The 25,362-nt window shown below is 41.4% G+C and overlaps 1 protein-coding gene across 2 annotated transcripts; it reads left to right on the top strand.

The window, feature by feature from the left end:
* The first annotated feature begins 2,028 nt into the window (after positions 1-2,028).
* Positions 2,029-18,822, top strand: LOC133661378 (nucleotidyltransferase MB21D2-like). 2 transcript variants are annotated; one of them, XM_062064542.1, is made up of 6 exons: positions 2,029-2,176; positions 3,824-4,078; positions 14,215-14,553; positions 14,651-14,844; positions 14,960-15,172; positions 17,168-18,822. In XM_062064542.1, exons 2-6 carry the CDS (start codon positions 3,877-3,879, stop codon positions 17,759-17,761), a joined length of 1,542 nt encoding a protein of 513 aa, XP_061920526.1. In that variant the 5' UTR covers positions 2,029-2,176; positions 3,824-3,876; the 3' UTR covers positions 17,762-18,822. The 2 variants fall into 2 exon arrangements, with proteins under 2 accessions (XP_061920526.1, XP_061920525.1); XM_062064541.1 differs by having other exon boundaries at positions 2,042-2,304.
* The last annotated feature ends 6,540 nt before the right edge of the window (positions 18,823-25,362 follow it).

Below are 25,362 nucleotides of genomic sequence, written 5' to 3' on the forward strand. Positions count from 1 at the left end.
TCTGGTTGCATGGAGATGGCATAAAAACATATTTTTAAAACGGTATTCTTATAATACACCTCAGAAGGCGGGCTACACCCTGGACAAGTCGCCAGCTCATCGCAGGGCCAACACATATAGTATATAAAATATATTATTATTTTTGAAAATGATAAATCAATTTAGAATTGGGATGAATAAGAATTGCAATTCGGATGTATTGACCTGATCACTGACCACAAAGCAACCAACTCTGCCTTTTAAGTAACCATTCTCAGTTCAGGTAAAAAAGTGTGTGTGCTCAAAAATAAATTGTATGATCAATCTGCGTATATACATCATTAATGCCATGTTTTGTGATTAATCGAATGAGTTAATGCGATTACAGCCCCAGCAGACACATTTCTGACCAAATGACTGAATACATGCCTATATAACTGGATGTTTCCTTGAAGTACGACTTATTCATTGATGCAATGACACACTCATCTGTGGAGGAGTTCAAGTACCTCGGAGTCTTGTTCACGCGTGAGGAAGAGTGGATCGTGAGATGGAAGGAGCTGAGCCGGAAGGCAAAGCTCTCAATTTACCGGTCAATCTATGTTTCCATCCTCACCTATGGTCATGAGCTTTGGGTTATGACAGAAAGGACAAGATCACGGGTACATCCATCCATCCATCCATCTTCTTCCGCTTATCCGAGGTCGGGTCGCGGGGGCAGCAGCCTGAGCAGGGAAACCCAGACTTCCCTCTCCCCAGCCACTTCGTCCAGCTCTTCCCGGGGGATCCCGAGGCCAGCCGGGAGACATAGTCTTCCCAACGTGGCCTGGGTCTTCCCCGTTGCCTACTACCGGTCGGACGTGCCCTAAACACCTCCCTAGGGAGGCGTTCGGGTGGCATCCTGACCAGATGCCCGAACCACCTCATCTGGTTCCTCTCGATGTGGAGGAGCAGCGGCTTTACTTTGAGCTCCCCCCAGATGGCAGAGCTTCTCACCCTATCTCTAAGGGAGAGCCCCGCCACCCGGCGGAGGAAACTCATTTCGGCCGCTTGTACCCGTGATCTTGTCCTTTCGGTCATAACCCAAAGCTCATGACCATAGGTGAGGATGGGAACGTAGATCGACCGGTAAATTGAGAGCTTTGCCTTCCGGCTCAGCTCCTTCTTCACCACAAAGGATCGATCACAGGTACAAGTGGCTAAAATGAGTTTCCTCCGCCGGGTGGCGGGGCTCTCCCTTAGAGATATGGTGAGAAGTTCTGTCATCCGGGAGGAGCTCAGGGTAAAGCTGCAGCTCCTCCACACGAGAGGAGCCAGATGAGGTGGTGCGGGCATCTGTTCAGGATGCCACCCGAACGCCTCCCATAGGGAGGTGTTTAGGGCACGTCTGAGCGGTAGGAGACCACGGGAAAGACCCGGGACACGTTGGGAGGACTATGTCTCCCAGCTGGCCTGGGAACGCCTAGGGATCCCCCGGGAGGAGCTGGACGAAGTGCCTGAAGAGAGGGAAGTCTGGGCTTCTCTGCTTAGGCTGCTGCCCCCGCGACCCAACCTCGGATAAGCGGAGGAAAATGGATGGATGGAGCGATGACACACTCAGACAGATTCTGCGGGACAGTATTGGTATTAAATAAAGTTGTCTTTATCTGCTCAGTCATCTTCATTAATACAACCTTGCCATATTTTATCCCAAGAAGGAGACAAGCCTGATAAACCTCAGATCTAAACAAAAATATGTTTTCATGTGGGTGATTGTACCTGTATCTTCAGTAATGCATGCAGTTGTGCATGCTAGTAAGGCAATTACAATTTGGAGTCTCTGTTGAGCACATCTGGACATTGCAATGTCAACCCAAAATGAAATCCAAAGTTAACTTAACAACTTATTTGCCAGGTCATACTATTTAAAAGCACAGCTCCTTAAAGATGGCGTGCCATGTATTTAGCTTTGAAACACTTTTAGACACTTTTTGCTGGTGCTGCACAAACATGCATGCCAACAGTAGCACCAAATGTAAAGCTCAGCACAGCCCCTCAGTGCACATTGCACACAAGCACGCCCATTGAGTCCTCACCCAGCCCTTCTTCTCCTGCAGCGTCGTCGCCGATGTAGCGCCGTGCAGCATGCGTGCCTCCCTCCGCCGCTAATCTCTGGATCCTCCCCGGTTGGACGGACGGCGCTTTCCGAGGACAGTCGGTCAGTGTTGCCGTGGAGGGGGGGGATCGGCGGCGCCGGGGACCTGTTCGAGATGACATCTGATCAGGGCGGACTTAAGCGCAGGCATCAAAACAACATTAGCCGTGGAGGAAGTTTCAGTGTCACGGGTGTGTTTTTGATTGACAGCTTTAGCCTCATTGCTAAGGATTTGATCTTGTTTTGCTGTTGAATGCATTACTGGATATATATATATACACACACACACACACACACACACATATATATATATATAAATATATATGTATGTGTGTGTGTGTGTGTGTGTGTGTGTGGCCACTGTCTCCCCCACCTGTCACGTTAGCTAGCATGCTAGGTGGCTAAATTAGCTAATAAAAGAGAAATAGCGCCTCGGGTGAGGAGACGATGTAAACGACTATAGAAAGCTATGTAAAGCACACAACGTATTCATGTTTGGATGCGTTATTATTATAAACTTCTCACGCTTATTACGGCTTTATTAGCACACACCTAATTAGCCGGGTATCCACTGCCAACACAAGCACGCTGGCTAATTAGCTGTGCTATTAGCTTAGCGGCGTCTAGAATTAGCCATCTTGCTAATTGACCCAGTTTACAGGAGCAGAGGCCGTCTTATGTCTTCCACTCGGATGTTTTTGGTTTACTTTGGACTTTAGGCCTGTTATGTTACGTGCTCAGAAACTTGCAACACATTCAGTATTGTGTCACTATATATATATATGCTCTACTTGCTGTACATATCCTACCAAGTCAGACCTACACTGTTCCAATGTCAATTTCTCTGATGATGCAATTGTTGATGACTGAAGTGTTGATACCAACCAAACTTACCCCCGCCCCCCTCCATATCCCACACCCCGGATTGTAAATAATGTAAATAATTCAATGTATATAGTCTGATGATTATCTTGTGTGATGACTGTATTATGAAAATAGTATATATCTGTATCATGAATCAATTGAAAAACTTATTCGGGTGTTACCATTTAGTGGTCAATTGTACGGAATATGTACTTCACTGTGCAATCTACTAATAAAAGTTTAAATCGATCAAAAAACTCAAAGCCCTTTTACATAGTGAAACCCAATATCTAAGTTACATTTAAACCAGTGTGGGTGGCACCGTGAGCAGGGCATTACCATGAATTGATTAACGTGTACCCCGACTTGGACAAGTTGAAAAACTTATTCGGGTGTTACCATTTAGTGGTAAAATTGTACGGAATATGGACTGTACTGTGCAATCTACTAATAAACGTTTCATTCAATCAATCAAAAGGCGGGTAAAGTGTCATGCCCAAGGCAGTGACTAGGATGGCGGAAGAGGGGATCAAACCTGGAACCCTCAAGTTGCTGGCACGGCCGCTCGACCAATCGAGCCCACAGTACGCCAACACATAATACAATACAATATAAGATCAATTATATTGCAATATATGCATCGTCACAACACTGCTTGGGGTGCTCACTTTACATTTAGAAGGTTCAACTGAAGTTATGTGGCGTCTGACATGAAAAATAATACAAATGTTAAAATATTCTCGTACATCAGATTGTGATCCTTGAGGCGTCTGTAAAAAGGCAATCATCCCTTCATATATAATAAGCAAATCAGCTTGATTTTAACCTTGTATTGTTCTTTTATAGATGCCACTTTTTAGCACCCTAATGTGCAATTGTTACTCCACGGGACTGTTGAGATGGATTCCCTGATGAGTGCTGTGTCGCCGCGCTCGCCGGCGCCTGGCAAAAAGCTGTCCGAGGTGGATTTCCGGTCCGGGGCGACCCTGGAGCAGCTGTCCTCTCAGGTCTCCGAGCTGGTCCTCCTGGAGCAGGGCGAGTTTGGAGACCATACAGCCTTGGAGGTGCACACGGCAAAGGATTTTATCTTCAACATGTTAGGTGAGTCGCAGTGCTTTCTTGTTATTTTCTCAACTCTCAGTTTCCCAGTGCTGTTTTTCCCTCCTCATGTATTGGGATGTATTTTTCTTGATTCGCCTCCAAGAACGTTCTCTTTTCTCTTTATCCATAGTGACTTCTTCCAAATGTCTTGTCTTGCTTTCCTTGGCATAATCAGCGATGTTTTTGCTGCTGCTTTTCCTATTCCATAGCCTGTTGGGATGTGGGAAAGAACTTTTGTTTTTTGCAAGAATAAGATAATCTCTGTTGAAATATAAGAACATGGCGGAGGCGACTTTATCACGTCTCGAACGTCCTCCTGACGAGACAAGGATCTTAAACCGTGGAATTTTGTGACGTTTTTTTCTGCACAATGAATATTTTCAGTCCAGTTCAACTTTTTGCTGATTTATGTAGAATAGAATAGAATAGAATAGAAAGTACTTTATTGATCTCTGGGTCCCAAAATGTAAAACACAGATTCCGTGCACTTCACAGAGAAAATGTGTGCTGCTTTTTGATTTACTTGCTGTTGTGCAGTGATATTTTAATTGATTGTCAGAAGACCTCATTAGTAATAATTATCCCAAATGCCACAGCTGCCCTGGACTCATGGCTTTGTATGATCACACATAAAAGTGATAATAAATTAAACTGCTTATATAAGTCCTGCAGGGAATAATTAACAACTGCATCAGTAAAAACACAAGTGGGGAGATTGAACTTGTTTGCTGCAGAAGTAAAGCTACATTTAATGTTTTGCATGGCGTATTCCCTCTCGCACTGATGCAAAAATATGAAGAGTGGCAGCGCCTTCTCCCTTGTGGAGATGTGTGCCATACTAGCTAGCAGCTCCAGTCGTCATCTGGCAGCCAAAGCAGATTCATGGCATGGCTTCAGGAGATGACTGGAATATATTTGCATGTTCCGTGCCAAGCAACATATTGCTTGCCATAAATGACGGTCACTCTTGTTTACCGAGACTCCATTTTTTTGGCACCTAGCGGCGTTCAATCTTCAAAGCTGGCACGGGAGCTGGGGTGAATGCAAATAGCAGCTGACTTGCTGTTAATGGTGGATACAGAAGGCCGCTCAGCAAATTCAATAACGCGTCCAGAATGACTGAAACAATGCACATTGAGAAAGAAGTGACACTCCACCAAACTCCTATGACAATTTGCTCTAATTTTTGGGAAGGAATTGCTGCTGAATACAGGAAGTCCTCGACCTGTGTGCGAGTTCCGTTCCTACTTAACACCTGAGTTACTCTCACTTTACAGGTTAGATGTAAACATTGAATGTGATTAAAGCAAGGGTAAGATTACTAATTCAGTGTTATTATTTGAGTGGACCCTGGGCCCCTCTGTCGTGGAACAGTTGGGCCCCGAGGTCAAAAAGGTTAAAGACCCGTTATACAGTACTGTATAGCACCATACAGTATATTGTATTCAAAGTGTACAAACATTCACTAAAATATGGAATTTTGTCGAGGCTAAAACTCATTATTTATAATTACATTGTTACTTATAGAGAAATTTGCTTCACTATACAAAGTTCTCAATTTAGGAACCCTGTTTAAGAACCAATTAAGTGAAAAAAAAAATCGAGGTCCCACTGTACTAGAATTAACGGGTTGACTGTAAACAAATAAAGCATTTTGTATCCTGTAAATAATAGCGTAATAAAGAGAACAGCTCCTTACTCGTTAGCGATAATTCTATTTTATCATTAAATTAAATTTTGTTGTTGCAGAGGATTAAAAAATAAAAATAAAATTGTTTTTCCTCTCTTGCTCTGTCATATGTTTTGCCCCCAGGAGATTCTGTAGTTTCCATCCTCCCCCTTATTTCCTTAGTGAAGATTTACATGCATCGCAAAACCTTGATTTTTGACAACAAGCGTGGAACAAGTGACTGCACGCTGCAAAGTTTATTAGCACAACAATCTTAGTACAGCATATAAAAAAAGAAGCTTTTAGTTAAAATGCAACTCTTTTCAAGGCAAACAAGACTGTAACGACAAACAAGAAAACACCCGCTAGGAGAAGCTAACTGTGGTGGAATAATTTCCTCAAGGTGTCATGTATAATAAGATAAGAGCACAATTAAGAACGATAAAAAAAGCGGTGTCTCTGTGCGTCGAAAAACATTTGGTGCCCGTACAGTGGAAAAGCCTGTGTTTATCCACTTACTAAAACTATAGAGCACTCTCAATGCTAGACATTGTTACATACATTGTACAATGCTACATTGTTGTTTACAGAAGTCTTTTATTTTAGACAGAAGATTTAAGTTTGCATGTTATTGATCACAGTATTGGGAGTTTATTTATTTGCATGTACATTAAAGTGCAATGTTACATTTTTGTTTATTGAAGTCAGTGTTTCCCATAAACTGCCAAGATACCTGTGGTGGTGGGGGCGTGGCTATGGGCGTGGTCACCATGACATAATCGAGTAATTTGCATAATTTGCTACAATGATTTGATTTTCTCTAAAAAGGCTCAAAAAATGTATACTTACTAATTAATAATAACAGTTTTGTTTTAAACGTCCACCCATTTTACAATATAATTACAGCACTTTATGTACATATATATATATACAGATTTGAACAATAAGTTATTCACTGAAATATATTTATTAATTGTGGTTTTTACAAAAAATATATCTTATAAAATATAAAAGCTAAAATGTCTCAAAGCTCTGCCCCTTTAATTAGTGCATACTAAATAATTTAACTTTAGCCTACTACTACAACCATATTATTTACCAGCAACATAAAGTGAAACAGAGGCAGAGGTGTCCTGCCACAGTCAGTAACAAATAAACAGAAAACAGTAGTGGTGGTAGATAGACACAGAGCTTTATCAAACATCTGGGGCCGTACTTATCAAGCTTCTCAGAATTACTCCTAAGAAGTCTGCTAAGAGTTGACTTAAGAGTAAATAAATTATTCGCTGAAAGCTGCACTTAAAAGTTAGTTATCAAGTGTCTTACTCACACTTTCAGCGAAGTGTAGGACTGAATCTTAAGTGTCACACTCAGAGCTCAATTACGACATTACTATGTGCCGTAAATGGAATTTTAGGTGACGTCATTTCTGTGTCCATAGAAATGACCAATCACGGAAGGGAATCCGTTGTCTAAGAATAAAGAAATATCTTGGAAATATTTAAGTGGACAATGGGAGTGTATATTTTGACAATAAACTACAAAATAATACAAAACAAACTAGTCCCCGCCGGCACTCACGCTACCCGCTCCCTCTCTTCTGTCGGCCACACACTCACTGACGTCACTCACCTCACGGCCACACATATACGCTACTGTCATAACATTTTCTTTCCAATTCATTAATTAGGCAACTAATTTGAAACTGGTGTGGGTGGCTCTATATATACTAGCCCACTGCAGCCACATGCAGAAATCAACATGGAATCGAAAAGTATTACATTTGTGACAAAAATAATACCCGCTCTGTCTAAACGATACCGTTTGATCAGCTGCTCGTCATCAAACAAATCCAGAACATCGTTCCGCTCCCTGAATGTTCGCGCACGTCTCTCTCGCCTCAGTGCCATCCCCTGCTGGCAACTCCTAACCACTTAAGACACCTCTGAAGGTCTCTTAAATATCGTGGAGAGTAGGAGTGATTCTTAGACTTAAGAACGTTGATAAAAAGCTTTTATTCTTAAGTTTGAGAGTAGGACTAAATTTCGCAAATTCTCAGGACTTAAGTGTAAAATGGCACTCTAAGAAGCTTGATAAGTACGGCCCCTGATCCACTGAACAAAGAGCTCCAAAAATCTTGAACTTTAGACTGCCATCAGTTTTACTCCCTACACTTAACCATGTGTTTCCTACTGCCTGCAGACTTTGCACCCTTAGTTATATACACATGTTGTGTTTCTAATATAAATACATTTAATAAAGTCAAATACAAATAAGGCAACAAGAAAAGTATCCTACATTTCTCTTTTGTAAAGTAAATCTGAACAGCCGATATGGGCATCTACATCAACTATATGATTTGCCTGAGAAGCTGGAGAGGACAAAAAATATATATATATATATATATATATATTTTTTTTTAATTTTTATTTATTTATTTATTTTTTTTAAAATTTGTGGCGGACGTAATTCTTTCGTGGCGGGCCGCCACAAATAAATGAATGTGTGGGAAACCCTGGAAGTATTTTGTTTCAGACAGAAGTTTTGCCTACAAGAGGAGGCTCTTATATTGGTTTTTGACAATTATTTTTTACAAAGTGCAATTTGTATTTGAAAACGTTCTGAAAATTCAAATTTTGCTAAGAGTAGATGCACTGTATGTTCATGCCATTTATCCTGTAAATTGTGGCAATGTTTGTCTAATTTCAAACTACCAGTTTTTGATCAAATAAAAGCCAAACTTATTTTGAAATATTTATGTCATTTGTATTGATTGGTTTCTATAAGAACTGTGTGTGGGGGGGGGGAATCGTCATCTAATTGTTTATTTTTAGGCTTACTTTTATCCTGTTGTTTTGCATACTGAAAGGAGAGTTGCAAGAGAGGGAGAAACAGTCTGAGAAGCTTTGATGCACTGACATCAGAAAAGTCAGACTCACTTAAAAGATGAAGGAAAAAGGTTCGGTTAAAACAAACAATAGGGACATTGTCTTTCCTCAGAATAGCGGCGCGCAACTACGTATTATTTCGCCTGTGCATTCTTCCGCCACACACACTAACTAGTTCTTTCTTTTTGGGTGTCCATACAAGGGCTGCCAGTAAAAAGATGCTGCAGTGTGCAAATAACGCCCTCATTCCGAATGTTGACAGCATTGATTTTTAGTCTTGTGTAACGGGGGCCTGCAGGTGCGACTGTGTCATGTATATGTTGTTAAACCTCTCTTCCTAAAGGACTTTTAGCTCAGTGCCTAGCGCTCTCGACTCCAATTCAGAGGACCCAGCTTTGGGTCCTGGGTAGGGATGCAACAATTAACGGGTTTAACTATTAACCGCGATTTAAAAATGTGACGGTTATTTAGCGTAAATTCAAGATTATAACCCACTACATTTTTCCTATGCTTTGCATGCTGTGGCTTATAAAATGGTACAGCTAATTTATAGAGTTTTCCTCCCTGCTAGCCACATTGCAAATAGTTGTCAAAAAACACAAGCAAAGACACTGAAACTGTGTGTTACTGTTTGTGCTATGGTGCCAACCTTTGGACAACTTTTCTCAATGCAGGTGCTGCGGGGTGAACATCTACGGTATTTTCTTCTGTCTAGTGCTTTGAACTGTAAGTACAAGCGGAAGTACAAGTGCCGTTATGTCTTCTAGTCTCCATAACGTTTTTACTCTTACAGATTTACATTTCAAAACTACTGATACTCACTAAATTTGTGATGTCTGTAGGAGTGTTTCCATGAATATTTGTACGTGCTATCGTAATGTAATCAAGCGAGCGTCATTAGCATTAGTTAATATGCTAACACGTTTACGAATATCTGTTATTATTGTTAACTTACAGTGGAGTTTTAATTTAAATTTTTTCAGTTTCACAAATTCCTCAGTAAATTCACCAAAACATCACCATGGAGTTATTGAGTCTGTTTAGCTAATTGGAGAGCTATCTTCCGCAGCTCATGGGTCCATGACAATGACTTCTGTTTTGTTTGATCAGCCGTTTTACAGCCGTGTTGCAGACACAGTTTAGAAACAATTATGGTATGTAACTAAACATTTACAAAACCTTTCTGTGTAAATAACTCCTTTCACAACGTATATACAGTATATGCTGTTTATAGTCCAATGCGGCTAACATATGGAAAAATATTTTTTTCTTAAAATTTTTGTTGGTGCAGCTTATTTACTGGTGCACGCTATAGTCTGGAAAATACGGTAATCGCAAAGGCTCCACTAAACCTTGTGTTTCAGTCTTTGTCACTCACTATAAACGGGCATTATGCTGTCATTTTCGGCACAACCTGCAAATAACGAAGACAAAGTTACACCAGCGTGGAACGTGCATATATGCACCTGTTGAGAGCCACGCTAGTATGCTATATTTGCTTAAATTGAGTTGTTAGGGAGTTATACAAACATGTCACAAACAGTAGCTTAGCGTTGAGTCAGTTCAGTGTAAACAGCAACAGGTACTTCTGTCAAAGGATTCAGTGACCATTCAACGTTTAGAGATTGCTTCTGCCTGTCTGTGTTGAATAAACTATGGAGGCCTTGTAAGTTAATATAGCAAGTGTAAAGCATAATAGAAGGATGTTTACAGAGCAAAGGTTATTTTTATTTAATAGCAAGAGAGAGAGACTATTTTTATATTTATTATTTTGTAGCTGCATTATTTTATTTGATTACTGTTATTTCCTACAGTAACAAATATCAACATCTCTAAAGATAGTCTATTTTATTTTTGTTGTTGTTGTTGTTGTTGTTGAATTTATCAATGCATAATAATCGTGAAACCATGATTATTACTCAGAATATAACCGTACAGTTAAAATCTATAAATGTTGCTTCATTGACCCCAGGCGGAACGGAAGCAGTGACTGGACCAGGCAGGTTAAACTTTGAACATAAAACTCATATTGGACTTGCTGACAACTGCAGGATAAAACACAATTTCGAGAGGGATTCTAGAAGCTGTCCTCCAGAGTATCAGGATGTTTTCACTTCACTTTAGCTGTGATGACTGAGGCTACCTCGTTCCCATGCCTCTCGCCTCATTTTTAACACCCACTTGTGAGATTGGGTCCAGGAGTCGACACTTCCAGTCGGTGGTTTGTCTGTGTTGTCTCGGGGGATTCATGCAAGGCCACTTATTGATTTGTTTTTGCTGTCATTGCATCCTCCGCAGAATCGTTTCAACCCTATAATTATTGAGTAACCTTTTCTTTTTCATTAGGCTGTGTAAATGGCATCAAGGGAACACACTAAATCTACAAGTTATTAAATGCATTAATGGAAGTAACAAAACCACAGGTGTGCACAGTAAGTAGCTGTGGAAAAGCCAAGCAGTTATTAAAATTATATTTCCCTGACATGAAATTGGGTCAAGCTTGAAAATAGTTCCCAAAGGGAAACCTCCACGTCCAGTTCCATTCCTTACAGGATTATGTTCAAATATGTGGCCGTGAAAACCAGCCGAGGCCGTCCTCCAACTGGATTCTATTCTAGGACTATGACAAGCTTTGAATTAGTCATTAGGGAGCTGGTCTGGCTTCTCGGAATGACCTTCAGCTTTCCGCAACCAATGTGAGCATTGGGGTTGCATTGCTAATTGATGTTTTTTTCTTCTAACTGGAGCTCTTCCTTTTGGAGACAAGTTTTTCTTATTTTTTTCCCTGCTTATTTGAGCCAATTTGTCAGCGGCAGATAAAAGCAGCTGCACGACTCCAAAAGTGTTGCCTTTTGGCTAGAATCCCCCTTCGAAAGTTTCCCCTCTTGTTCTGTCCTTTGATCTAAGTTCCCTGCTCACTTTCCTATGCTAGTTCGTTAGACCTTCCTCCTGTATTGCTTATAATGATCTTGCAGCTACACCTCAGTGACCATTCTCTCTTTGCCAATCAACTGACTACTTGGTGCTAGCGGTAAAATTCCAGATGGTTAGTATTACCGCTTTAAATTACAATTATCATAAAACCGTGACCTTCGATAAACTCACTGCACGGCAATACTGCTTATTTCCTAGATAAGCAGCCAGCGTGTTGACCGCCAGCAATCAGCTAGCTCGCTGATTGCTTGCTTGTAGCTAGTGCTGTCACTGGCCGATTTACTGAGCTGCCCAATCCGTTTGTGCATGCCCTGCATTTGCAACACGCAAGCGCAAACATAACTTCCTGCTCTGCTCCAACTTTCAATGACTTTGCTAAAAATATAACAAAATAACAACACAAGTGCGTTGAAATTGTTTGGATAAGTGAACATAGTTTTTGAATAATGGAGCACTTTAGTTAACACAGTGAAATGCAAGCCTATTTAGTTTCGGCGATGTGACCACTAGTATCTCTCCCGAGTCAGCGTTAAGATAAAAAGGGCAATTTAAAAATTTGAATAATGAACGATGTAGTGGGATCCAATTTGGTTGACATTTTCAAAGTGTAGTTGTCGACTATTCAAGATTATTAGTAGATCTTTTCGCGAACCAGTTTACAAAAATGATAAAATGCTTATGTTTTGGAAAAAAACGCCTTAGGGAACAAAAGTGGCTGATTTTTGAATCGGGCAACTCAGTAAATTGGCCAGCAGCTAGCGCGCTGAGCGCTTGCGGGCAGGCTGTCCGCTTGCTAGCAGCTAGCACGCTGACCACTTGCTAGCTATCTTCAATGCTAATATAAATACAATACATATTATAAACTTTGCCCATTAAAAAAAACATACCGGTACCCCAATCCAAACTTTTATAAACACATTGCTGTCTGAGCAGATGTTAAATTGTGCACATTGAACTTAGAGGCTGTTCTCGCTTAAAACAGAATGAAAGTTCCACACATGGGTATATATCTACACAATAAAGAGAACCCATGTGACACGTCACATAAACGGGAATGGAAGCACACCGTTTTGCCTTTATTATTAACACTCTGAAGCTTTTACAAATTAAAACTGAAGAAAAACATATTTAAACACTAAAATAACAATAATATGGTTCTTAAAATGCCAAAACAATATTTATTGTTTCTTCTGCCAAGGAAAGTATATTACATATGTGTTATTTATTTATGAAAAAAAAACAATTAGTTAAATGATTTCAGTGTGTGAATAAATATGTTTGAGCACATTCAACAAAACCGTTCATCATCTCACACCCGAGCCTCACTTCTTCTGGTCCCTAATAAAGTGTTAATCAGGGATCACTCCTTCCTGAAGGGAAATACTAAGTTAAGGATTATATCTGTGTCTCATATTCCCTTGCCTACCTCAGACAGGTGTTGACTTGACTTGTCTGCTTCTGATTGCCTCTATCAACCTGCATAAACATCACTGACATAATTGACTCCTGTCCTGCGGGTTAAATAGGACCGGAGTGTGGGCTCAAGACAAGTGTGCTAAGAGCCATAAAGAGGTTTCAGCAGCTCCTGCTTTTATCATTACAAATGTTGACAAATAAAAGCAGACTTAAGCACAAAATTGGTCGTATTTTGTTCCTCAAACAGATATCGAATATTGGTTCTATCTTAAAGGAGAACTGCACTTGTTTTTGGAATTTTGCCTATCGTTTACAATCATTATGAAAGATATGACGTTGGATGTATTTTTTTTAAATGCTTTCTAAATATTAAATATATTTTATCAAAAGTATGCTTGCAATGGAGCCTATGACAGCTGATCTATTCTGCCTATAAAGCCCTTAAAACATCCAAACACCTCCAATGAGATTTTATTTACATGATGTAAGTAAATATGTAATGATGTAACGGGCGTATTCATAATAATAGACGTATTTTGATCATTTTAAGCATACGCGCCGCATTCATTTAAAAAATGCATCACGACTTTCGCTTTTTTTTCTTCCTCACTGATTACTACTTACCGCAGACTTCATGAGAGCCAACAAACATAATAAAACATCCCTTACTGTACAATGTCTGCTGCCATTAGGATGCTGACTGCTAGGATGTTTATATATTCCCATTTAGAGGAAAAATGACTCATAATCCTTGAGAAGAAATGTGTCTCGTCAATCCTGGGTCTAAATCGGATGTCAAAGAGTATTAACTTGCCAGAATACGTCCTCAGCCTTCTTCTATCCAGGTGAGATGCATGATTTATGATTTACAATAAACTTCCAAGGAGCAGGGAGGCGAGGACGCAGCAGACCACTCGATAATGTAAACATCGGCTATAGTAACAATATCACTACTACTTGGATAATATTCAAATCCTGAAATGTAAATGGAGTATTGTTGGAGGTTTTTGGAGTTTTTTTATTGAGTTTTATGGGCGAAATAGAGGACCTCCTATTGGCTCCGGTGTAAGCTGACTTTTATTTATGTTTATTTAATATTTAGAATGCATAAAAAAGTTATCCATCCGTCGTCATATCTTTCATAATGATTGTGAACGATAGGCAAAAAAAAAAAAAAAAGTGCAGCTCCCCTTTAATAAGTTAAGTGTTTCCATCCCCAACTCCTGCAGGTTTAGTCCAGAAGGTGGATCAGCGCCTCCCAGTGGCTAACGAGTACTTACTGCTGTCCAGCGGGGCCCGAGAGGGTGTCTTGGACCTGAACCCAGAGGACCTCGGCGACTATGCCAAAGGTGCCGACTTTGACCTGGACTTCACGCTGCTGGTGCCAGCCCTAAAGCTCCACGACCGCAACCAGCCTGTCACCCTGGACATGAGGCACTCGCCGCCGTGCCACTCATGGCTCAGCCTGCGCCTGTGCGACTCCAACATCCTGTCCCGCTGGAGCGTCTGCTGCCAGGAAGAGAGTGGACTTCCTGATGAAGAAGACGAGGAGGAAGAGAGTGAACTAGGTATGCTTCTAGAAGGCATCCTTAATTTTAGACAGAATTAAAAATGCCATTATTTGGGGGATTTTGTATTCACCCAGCTTTCTCTTTTCCCATCCAGAAAAAGGCTCCATTCCATCCCTGGTCTCCCCTCAGTCCCTGGATGGCTGCTACTTCTCCCCCACCCTGGTGACAGACTGGTTCTGGGGGGTGGTGAGTGAGGCAGTGGATGAGCTGCGGCGAAGCCCCCAGAGAGGCATTCCGACCCCTGAGCGACTGGAAAGGAACGGGCCGCTTACGACCATTATCCTCCAGGTACAGTCAGGCTCATTATGGCTTCTGTGCAAGAAAGTCAGAGCGGTGAGCATTGGTATGTGAAGCACTTCAGGCAGTTCATCCCTTTCTCCTTCCACCTCGATGCCCCGTGCAGGCAGGCTCCAGCAGGGTACTGTACGACCTTCTTCCCGTAGTCTCGTTTCGGGGTTGGCCTGCTGTGGCTCAAGGCTGGCTGACGGCCAACCACTTCTGGGATGGTAAAATCACAGAGGAGGAAGCCATATCGGGCTTCTACTTGCTGCCCTGCTGTTCACCGCTGGGGGGCCGACCTGACAGGGAGTGGAGGCTGGCCTTTTCCCGCAGCGAGGTACTTTTCCTTTATTCTTCTCGTTCCATCCAGTCTTTGGAGCAGGGGTATTAAAGTGGAGGAGTAAGTGCGGTCGTTGCACCAGGGCCTCTCTGTGCTTGGGGCCCTGAGCTTTTGTAAAGTTTGAAGACTATTTTCTGTCATTTAAATATGTACGTTATATAAAAAAACACTGTCATAAATGTTAACATAAAATACATCTAGCAGTTAAAGTTCAATAATAAGGTTGCTAGACTCAAATTAAGAATGTCTAAGATTACTTGCATCCTCTATCAAAAATGCTAAATGATTTGTTCCACCCAGATAGCGCAAACCAAGCTTTGAATACTTCACTCAACACAGACGTCATGATGTAAATAAAGCCTTTAAGCATTTACCGTATTTTTCGTAGTATAAGTCGCTCCGGAGTATAAGTCGCAGCGGCCGAAAAATAAAGAAGGAAAAAAAACATATACTGTATAAGTCGCATTTTTGGGGGAAATTTATTTGATAAAACCCAACACCAAGAATAGAAATTTGAAAGGCAATTTAAAATAAATGAAGAATAGTGAACAACGGGCTGAATAAGTGTACGTTATATGAGGCATAAATAACCAACTGAGAAAGTGCCTGGTATGTTAACGTAACATATTATGGTAAGAGTCATTCAAATAACTATAACATATGGAACATGCTATACGTTTACTAAACAATCTGTCACTCCTAATCGCTAAATCCCATGAAATCTTATACGTCTAGTCTCTTACGTGAATGAGCTAAATAATATTATTTGATATTTTACGGTAATGTGTTAATAATTTCACAGATAAGTCGCTCCTGAGTATAAGTCGCACCCCCGGCCAAACTATGAAAAAAACTGCGACTTATAGTCCGAAAAATACGGTACACACAGCACCAGTATTTTGGAACGAGGATGAAGTGATAGAAAAAAGTTAGAAATAAATACATTTAATTGTGGCAGCATAGGAGAAAGTTATGTACAAGTTTCTCTTTTGCATGCCATTCTCCATAACCGTAGTGAAGTCAAGGACCCTTGATTACAGTTAGAAACAGAGGTGCCACAAGGTTCTAAAGACAAAGGAGGCTAAACCCTCAGGAAATGCAGTAATAATAATAATATAATATTATTATTAATGTATTATGATTTCTATTACCCACTGGTGATAATTACAGGTGAATTAGCCAATATGAATTTAACACTCTGAATTAAAGGAAAAATTGACAGATTGAAAATTATATCTGAGACTTGGAGGTTGTGAGTTCAAACCCCGGCCGAGTCATACCAAAGACTACAAAAAATGGGACCTCTTGCCTCCCTGCTTGGCACTCAGCATCAAGGGTTGGAATTGGGGGTTGAAACACCAAATGATTCCCGAGTGCGGCCCACGCTGCTGCTCACTGCTCCCCTCACCTCCCAGGGGGTGAACATGGGGATGGGTCAAATGCAGAGGACACATTTCACCACACCTAGTGTGTGTGTGACAATCATTGGAACTTTTAACTTGAAATATTATTTAAATATACGTTGGGTCAGGGGAATAACACAAGGCGTTATATCATCTCTACAGGCCTGTTTCGCAGGTTTCCCTGCTCGTCAGGGGATTTTATGATTATTTAAACAAATATTCTGGCCACTTTATATTTAATTGGTTGTCACTTTTTTTCTCTAAACACATTTTTTTTCAAAAACAAAACATTTAGGGGGGTTTATCTAGATATGTTCTTTATATTTTAATCTCATTTTTTAAAGTCAAAAACCTAATTAAAATGTTTTACATAGTTATTACAAAAGATGGTTTCAATCAAATCCATGCAGGTATTTTTAGTGCATGTAAACATACCAGGTGTGTGTGTGTGTGTGTATAGGGTGGTAACGTTGGGTTTAGGCAGGATTTGGGTCCCTTCAAGAGTCTTGAGTATGGGGGCCCAGAATTTGGTGCTTTTACTTGTTTTGGAATGTGTGGTTTAAGGCCGATGTTTTTTTCTGGAAACCAGGTTCAGCTAAAGAAGTGCATCCCCTTCCCCATGGCGCAGGCTTTCCAAGCTGCCAAGGCAGTGCTGTCTCGTATCCTGGCCCGTCCTCGTGCAGGTCTCAGCCTCTACCACCTGCGCACGCTTCTCTTTTGGGCCTGTGACCGACTTCCTGCCGCCTACCTGTCCTGCCCAGACTCTGACACCCCCGGTCGTCTACTTCTGGGTCTCCTGGATGACCTGGCGCATTGCATCCTGGGTAAAAACTGCCCAAACTACTTCCTGCCCCAGTGCAACATGCTGGAGCACCTGACCGACAGCCAGGCTCTCCTCGTGGCCCGGAAACTGGCTCATGTGCGCTCCGATCCCAGCGAGCACTTGCGGGCTGCTCTGGACCAAGCTCAGCAGGCGGGTCAGCTGAAGAAGGAGCTGGGCACAAGCGCTAACGGCTCCCCCAGGCATCACCCCACCAATGGCATCATCTCGCCTTCCGAGGACAAGCTGGCTCAACGTCTGCAGCAGCTGGTCACAGAGAATCCCGGGAAATCGATCTCGGTCTTCCTTAATCCGGACGATGTCACCCGGCCGCATTTCCGCATAGATGACAAATTTTACTGAAGCTGCAGTGAAATATTTGCGTGTGTGTGAGGGCGCACTGCATGGGTGGGCGTTTAAAACAGCAGCTGCTCATAGTCGCCCTCCTGTGGCCAAATGACAACCTCCCTTCAGACCAAAACACTCCCTGCTACGGAACAGAATGACGCCTCACAACAAGTCACTGAGCATTTGTTATGCTTATGGCCGACTCCAAACATCTGGCCTTATTGAGACTCATCAGGCTGTCGTTGAGCAAAGGCGTGAATGTGAAGAAAGCTGATCACTTATGACTAACACTTCTAAAGACATAATGTTTGGATCAGAAGCCGTGGCTGATGTAACTGAATGTAATGTGCTGAAGAGAACTGCCTCGTCTCTTCTCATTAATTCCCATTTGTTTTACTCTTCAGTTCATGTTTCTCAGGTACCAATAATCCTTAGCTTGTTAAATTGAAGCCAGTCCCGTCAAAAGGTCTTACAAGCATTTTTCCGTGTGGCTTCATTGAATACACGATGTACCAAAGAGAAATAACACAAATGAGTTTGCTAATTTGCAGTTTACACTTTCATGCCGATTGAACAAGTGGATATCCAGTGAACATTACGGTTGGTTAACTCAAAATTGATCATTTGACTGAAAAAATACATTTCTTTCAACTTATTTTCCTTTTTGATTGTGAAACGATTGTTCAATGAAATATTTTTTAATGGCTGTCTAGAATGTCATGTACAAAGGCTTCCATGTTTTTCCAAGCTACAAAACAAGCATTTGAAAAGAGTGTGATTGTTAATTAAGGTTGACTATCCAAGAGTGGCAGAGCCATGGACACTACAATTGTATTTTTTTAAACAAGCACACCAACAAGTGTACACACCGACGTGCAAAGTGACTGACGTGTTTTCTTTTAATTAAGCTGCTGTTTCTAAAAGGCCGGGTCTAAAGATGTGATGTGCTTACTGCTGAATTGTTCTAACTGCTGTGTGTGTGTGTGTGTGTGTGTGTGTGTGTGTGTGTGTGTGTGTGTGTGTGTGTGTGTGTGTGTGTGTGTGTGTGTGTGTGTGTGTGTGTGTGTGTGTGTGTGTGTGTGTGTGTGTGTGTGTGTGTGTGTGTGTGTGTGTGTGTGTGTGTGTGTGTGTGTGTGTGTGTGTGTGTGTGTTGAAGATGAGGAACAACCAAAGTGTGTTGGTGCAAAATGTTGACTGCAGTGCATTTAGCTTAGTGTTGAAAATATTGCAGCATTTATGTTCAGAATAGCTCATGATTGAGGTACGTTGTCGTTCTCTGCATGGTGGAGAAGGCTTCACAAACAATCAGCTGTGCAGATGTAATTGTGCCGTGCAGGGAAAGCATGACAACATCTGCATTATTATACTGGATTTGTTTAGACTGCTTTCTAAATCACTAACAACTTTTAAGTGCAAAAAACCACACTTTTAGTAGAAATATACATGTCAGTATCTCTTTAAATACTTCTCGCTTTGGAAAAAAAAGATTAAAGTGCTAATTATTATAGTGATGATTTGACTGTAATTTGACTGATTTAATGTATTTATTATTATCACTGCTGATTCTGAGGGCTTTACATTGATCAGTTTAAGCTCTAGCATGAAATAAATCACTACATTTTGAAACATTTTGTACTGGAATTATTTGAAAATGCCAGAAACATCATCGTCATGAGAAGGATATTACAGTCGCAGAGGACAAGTTTCTGCAATGCACAGTAAATCCTATAGAGGGCGCTCCAGGACAGGAGCTTCCTATGCTATGAGCTCCCCAGAGACACACCAACTGAACTAAAAACATTACAGAAAAGTTTTAAACTTTGTTACACGAAAGTTTTAAGCAGATAATGACTAAGGTACTATGTTTGACTTTTCGGACCAATTTATATCTACAGAAAACTCCCAAACGTACAGCTAAGTCGTCATGTCTTTTCAGGTGCATTTGTCAAAACTGAAACTTTAGACCAAGATAGAGCCACTCATCATTTATCATTTGATTCCACACGCCTGGATGGTCAATAACATAGCTGTGGACCACAGTGGTTACCGACTACACATTCATAAAAATTCCCAAACATCATCAAATGTGTCGCCAGCCGTCAAAGTCGGGGATCAAACAAGCGCCACCAAATCAGTAAGCAGCAATTACAAGCACATTTAGTGGCCCGCGGGTCATGTAAAACGTCTGCAAAGGCTCCCACTGAGACAAGCTCTGTGAAATTCAGCCAGCTTTGAGCTGATTGTGGGCAGAAGGAGCTGCATACTAAAACGTCCCCCTCTACCAAAATCATTGCAGACGTCAGGGACAAAGAGCAAGGAGGCAGAATGAATGAAATTAGACGTGAAATCAACTTGCATTCCTGTCAAATGGCAAGTGGATGGCATTCAGAATGAATATAGGTTTTATCCCCCAATGATTTAAGGGAGAAAACGGCAAGGGATTTGACCTTTGACCTCAGCTACCTCCACTTGTATCACTCTAAATGCAACAATGCACCTTTATTACACACACCTGCACATAGTGAGGCAGTGCAAAAATCCAGTATAAAATATACCTCTGTTTAGGTGTTCCCACTAACATGTGTAAAGTTGCCGCACCCTCCCACCTTGTCCCAAACGTTTGTGGTGCAATTTTTTTTGTCTATTATCAATTTTTGTTTTATGGTTTTATGTTAACATGTTATTAATCATAACTAGATTCTAATTAGATCGACATCTCCCCAACTTGTCCCATTTGTTTGTGCTGCAAAATGTTTGATCTAACTATTATAGTTTTTAAGTTATTAACGTTTTGTGATTCACCTGTGTTAAGTTACTGCACTGGCTTCCTGTTGCTCAGAGAATAGACTTTAAGATCGCTCTGCTTGTGTACAAGTCTTTTCATGGTCTTGTGTCAAAGTACACTATATTGCCAAAAGTATTTGGCCACCCATCCAAATGATCAGAATCAGGTGTCCTAATCACTTGGCCACAGGTGTATAAAATCAAGCACTTAGGCATGCAGACTGTTTCTACAAACATTTTTGAAAGAACGGGCCGCTCTCAGGAGCTTTCCAGTGTGGAACTGTCATCGGATGCTACCTGCGCAACAAATCCAGTTGTGAAATTTCCTCGCTCCTAAATATTCCACAGTCAACTGTCTGCTTTATTATAAGAAAATAGAAGAGTTTGGGAACAACAGCAACTCAACCACGAAGTGGTAGGCCACGTAAACTGACAGAGAGGGGTCAGCAGATGCTGAAGCGCAGGTCGCCGACTTTCTGCACAGTCAGTTGCTACAGAGCTCCAAACTTCATGTGACCTTCCAATTAGCCCACGTACAGTACGCAGAGAGCTTCATGGAATGGGTTTCCATGGCCGAGCAGCTGCATCTAAGCCATACATCAACAAGTCCAATGCAAAGCGTCGGATGCAGTGGTGTAAAGCACTTCACCACTGGACGCTAGATCAGTGGAGACACCTTTTCTGGACTGATGAGTCACGCTTTTCCATCTGGCAATCTGAGTCTGGGTTTGGAGGTTGCCAGGAGAACGGTACATTTTGGACTGCATTGTGCCGAGTGTGAAATTTGGTGTAGGAGGAATTATGGTGTGGGGTTGGTTTTCAGGAGTTGGGCTTGGCCCCTTAGTTCCAGTGAAAGGATACGACAGGGGGACGACAACTTCACACAGGTTGTTGAAGAGGTTCATTTAGCCTACTAATGTGTATTTATAAATGGTTGGCTAGTGGGGTAAAGTTTCGGCTATCTTGCTTCTGCAGAAGCAAGATAGCCGAAACTTGTCAGGTCCACTAGCCTATATAAATCAACCATTTATAAATTCACACAGGTTGCCCAATATTGTGGCCAGTGAGTGTATAACCCACTTTTTCTTTACATCACATACAGTTCTAGAAGCTAATTAAAAAGACCAAAAAAATGATATTTAAGTGTATATCCCTGCCCACTAACGACACATTACACTGCATGTGCTTCCATCCCCTGCCAGTAATTGTGTCTTCATCTGCCTTTTAAATGGGGCACGGTAACCTCAACCCTTTATTTGTGTGTGTGTGTGTGTGTGTGTGTGTGTGTGTGTGTGTGTGTGTGTGTGTGTGTGTGTGTGTGTGTGTGTGTGTGTGTGTGTGTGTTAAGTTTGGAACAATGCCAGGCTGTAACTGGATAGCACTTGGCCGCCTGTCACTGAAAAACTGGGGCTGAACACACACACACACACACACACTTGACACGCACACGCACACGCACACGCACACTTGCCATCCTCGTGACATGCTGCATTAATGAAGAGGTTTTGGGTTTTGCCGGTGTCCATCTGCCGCTGTGTTGGTTTCAGCACTTACACTTTTCCCATTATGCCCAACGGGGCTATCAAGAAGCCACAACCTTGACCTCGGGCCGCTTAGTGCATGTGTGTGTGTGTGTGTGTGTGTGTGTGTGTGTGTGTGTGTGTGTGAGAGAGAGAGAGAGAATGTGGAAACATCCAAGGGGGCTCCCTTTTCATTGCGAGTAAGGTTTGTGCACCTTCCCCTCTGTGAATCCAATCTATCTTTCTGTTCTCGCTTCTTCTGGCCCAGGACAACCTACCCACAACACACACACACACACACACACACACACACACACACACACACACACACACACACACACACACACACACACACACACACACACACACACACACACACACACACACACACACACACCACGCACACACTGTCGTTTTGTAATCCCGCTCTGCCTTCTTCTCTGTTGTATCCTGAGCGTGTGCATGCTGAACTTGTTCCTGTGCCAGTGTGCATTAATCTCCATTACAGGAGTTTGGTGGGAGTGAGGGGGGGCGTGGAGGGGATGCGCAGATCACAGAAGGGAGGCTTTCCCTTAACTTCTGACCCCTTTCACCTTTAATTGTGTCTGCGTAACATCAGGGATGCTATAACCAGGCTGTAGCCTTTCAAATGACAATCCTCTCTCAAGTGGTCTTGTGGATGGATGTACACCATGGTCCACGTGATGAGCTAGCAAACACGGGTAAAGAGACAGAGCGATGCAAGGGGACACATTACAGTGCCAACGAGAAAAAATGAGACAGAAAGAACAGATGGATGAAAAATGCTTAAAGAGGGGGAAGACATATTCACCAGAGATTCCGAGGAGTCATCGAAAATAATTCAGATCTCTGCCCCTTTTTCTCTATGGAAGTAGAATTGTCTCACATCAACTTATATATATCAATAAGATATTAATACATATGCATATATTGATAAATGTACAAATGTGATATACAAATAAACACATTTGTATAAATAAACGCGTATTTGTAAATATATTTTTGAGATTTGAAAATATATACAAATAAAATGTATACTTATAAAAATGTGACATACAAATAAATCAAGAATTTGTATAAATAAACGTGTATTTGTAAATATATTTTTGAGATTTGAATATAAATATGCTTGATTTTGTATTTGTATTGAATTTGCATATGTGGATCGCTATTTTGCTTTTGTGTCGATGAGACATTCCTCCCACAAACCAGACGCACAAATAAATGTGACCTACACACTTCCCTGAACAAGCAGCAGACGGCACTGCAGCCAGAGCGGTCTGGGTCACAGACCATTATATAGGCTGACCATATTCTGAAATCCCAAAAAGAGGACACATATATGCTGCCAAGGCGGACAGCACGCCAAGGCCGGGGCTAGGTGAAAATTTGCCAATGATACTTGAACTTGCTTTATAAATAATATATTTATTTAAATAAAGCATTTTTTCTCCTCTGTTGACAATACAACAAAATAAGTCACACTTATATTCTGTAACATTCACAGTTTTAGAAAAAGTACAGAGGTAGCAATATTCAAAATAACCTCTTGTATATAATATAAACATAAATAATGCCTCAAAACAGGTTAATTATATTCAAACAAAAAACAGGTAACAGCCCATTCTTTAAAATGTCTCTTCTCTGTCTAGTGGACCATTCTAATGTAAAAAATATAAATAATGCCTCAAAACATTTGAAACAAAAACAGATGTTTTCAGAGAATATACCATGGGTGAAGAGTATTTCACAAATCAGTTAAAACAACAAAAACAGAGGTAGCATTTCTGAGCCAATTATTTTAGGCTTCTGTAAAAAAAATTAAAAAAATTATGCAGAGTCAACATTTAAAACAAAAAAAAGGAGAAGTAGTGTATTGCGTTTCTTCTTATTTAGTCGTCTTGGCCTTATCTCCTTGGTTTTCCTCCTCATCTCCCGGGTCTTCATCCTCGTCTCCCTGGCCTTCCTTGTTTGCCCATGCATATTTAGCTGAAGAGCTTATTTTCCCCAGCAGTTTCCGGTTGCTCATCAAATAAGCATGGAAGTCCGTGCAGGATGTTTCTTTGAAGTTGTATTGTACAAATAGAAGCCCTTTCAATGACTCAACAGAAAACCTGCTCTTTTCCTTGGTCCACTGGCTCTGCATCAGTGAGAAAACCCTCTCAACATTTGCATTGTGAGAAGGAAGGGCAAAGACAAACTGTGCAATCTTCAGCAGCTCTGAGTAACATGCAATGCTTTTGGCCTTCTCAAAATATTTGCACCACTTCTGGTGCACTTGCAGGCCATTGAACTCTCCATCACTGTTGCTACTCTCAGTGAATTTCTTGAGATTGGTGACCTGATCAAAACACTTGGCATCATCAATTGGCACCCTCTTTTCTCCAAGGTACTTGATGCAGGCTTCCACATCATTCCAACTAGGTGTCTGACTCAGATCCATCCACATGAATGGGGTGAATTCTTCCATGGGTGTCATCCACTTCTGGAGATACTGCAGGCATGCACTGTAGAGACCCTGCACATCAGCATAGAACTGTTCACATTCTTTTCCATGCCCATCTGTGCGCTTCTGAGCCAGGAGTCCCTTAACTTTCAGGGACATGAAGTTGTTTCTCTGCTGTTCCTCAAGTGTTGTGTGGACTCTCTGCAAGATGTTACGCACTTCAACAATGGAATTATTTTCCTTTTCCATTTCTTTAATGGGTGAGTGGAACACACACATGAGTGAATGCATGTGCCAGAGGTAAATTTCACTGAATTCATTTTCAAAAAACCTCTTGATCATTACAGGTGTTTTTTCCTGTGACATAAAATATCCCTTTAATGCTGGAAACATCTGCAGCAGCCTCTCGATTCCAAGGAATAATGACAGCCATCGTGTCTTGCTGTGGAAAAGGAGCTTTCTGTATTCAACATCTACAAAGTCACAGTACTCCTTCAAACTCTCAGTGCGCACAGTGTAAATGTGGAAGTACTGGTAGATTTTGAACATGATATTCTCAATTTCAATATCAAGTGTGTCTGCACCATGATGGACACAATTGTTCATTATGTGTGCTGGGCAACCCACACCGATCAGCGTCTTATTCTGGAGCAGCTTCTTCAAATTTGCATACACATTCTTCCCCCCTTCATCACGTCTGATTCCTCCGAAGTTTGTGTTGCAGTTGTCACCAGTAAATGCTATACATTTTTCTGACAAATTATTTTTTCTCAGTGTTTCAATCAACAAGTTTGCAATGGTGTCCGCTGTCTCATTAGGTGTGTCTTTGACCTCAAGCAATGTTG

The sequence above is a fragment of the Entelurus aequoreus genome, linkage group LG12, assembly GCF_033978785.1.
Source record: "Entelurus aequoreus isolate RoL-2023_Sb linkage group LG12, RoL_Eaeq_v1.1, whole genome shotgun sequence".
Lineage (NCBI taxonomy): Eukaryota > Metazoa > Chordata > Actinopteri > Syngnathiformes > Syngnathidae > Entelurus > Entelurus aequoreus.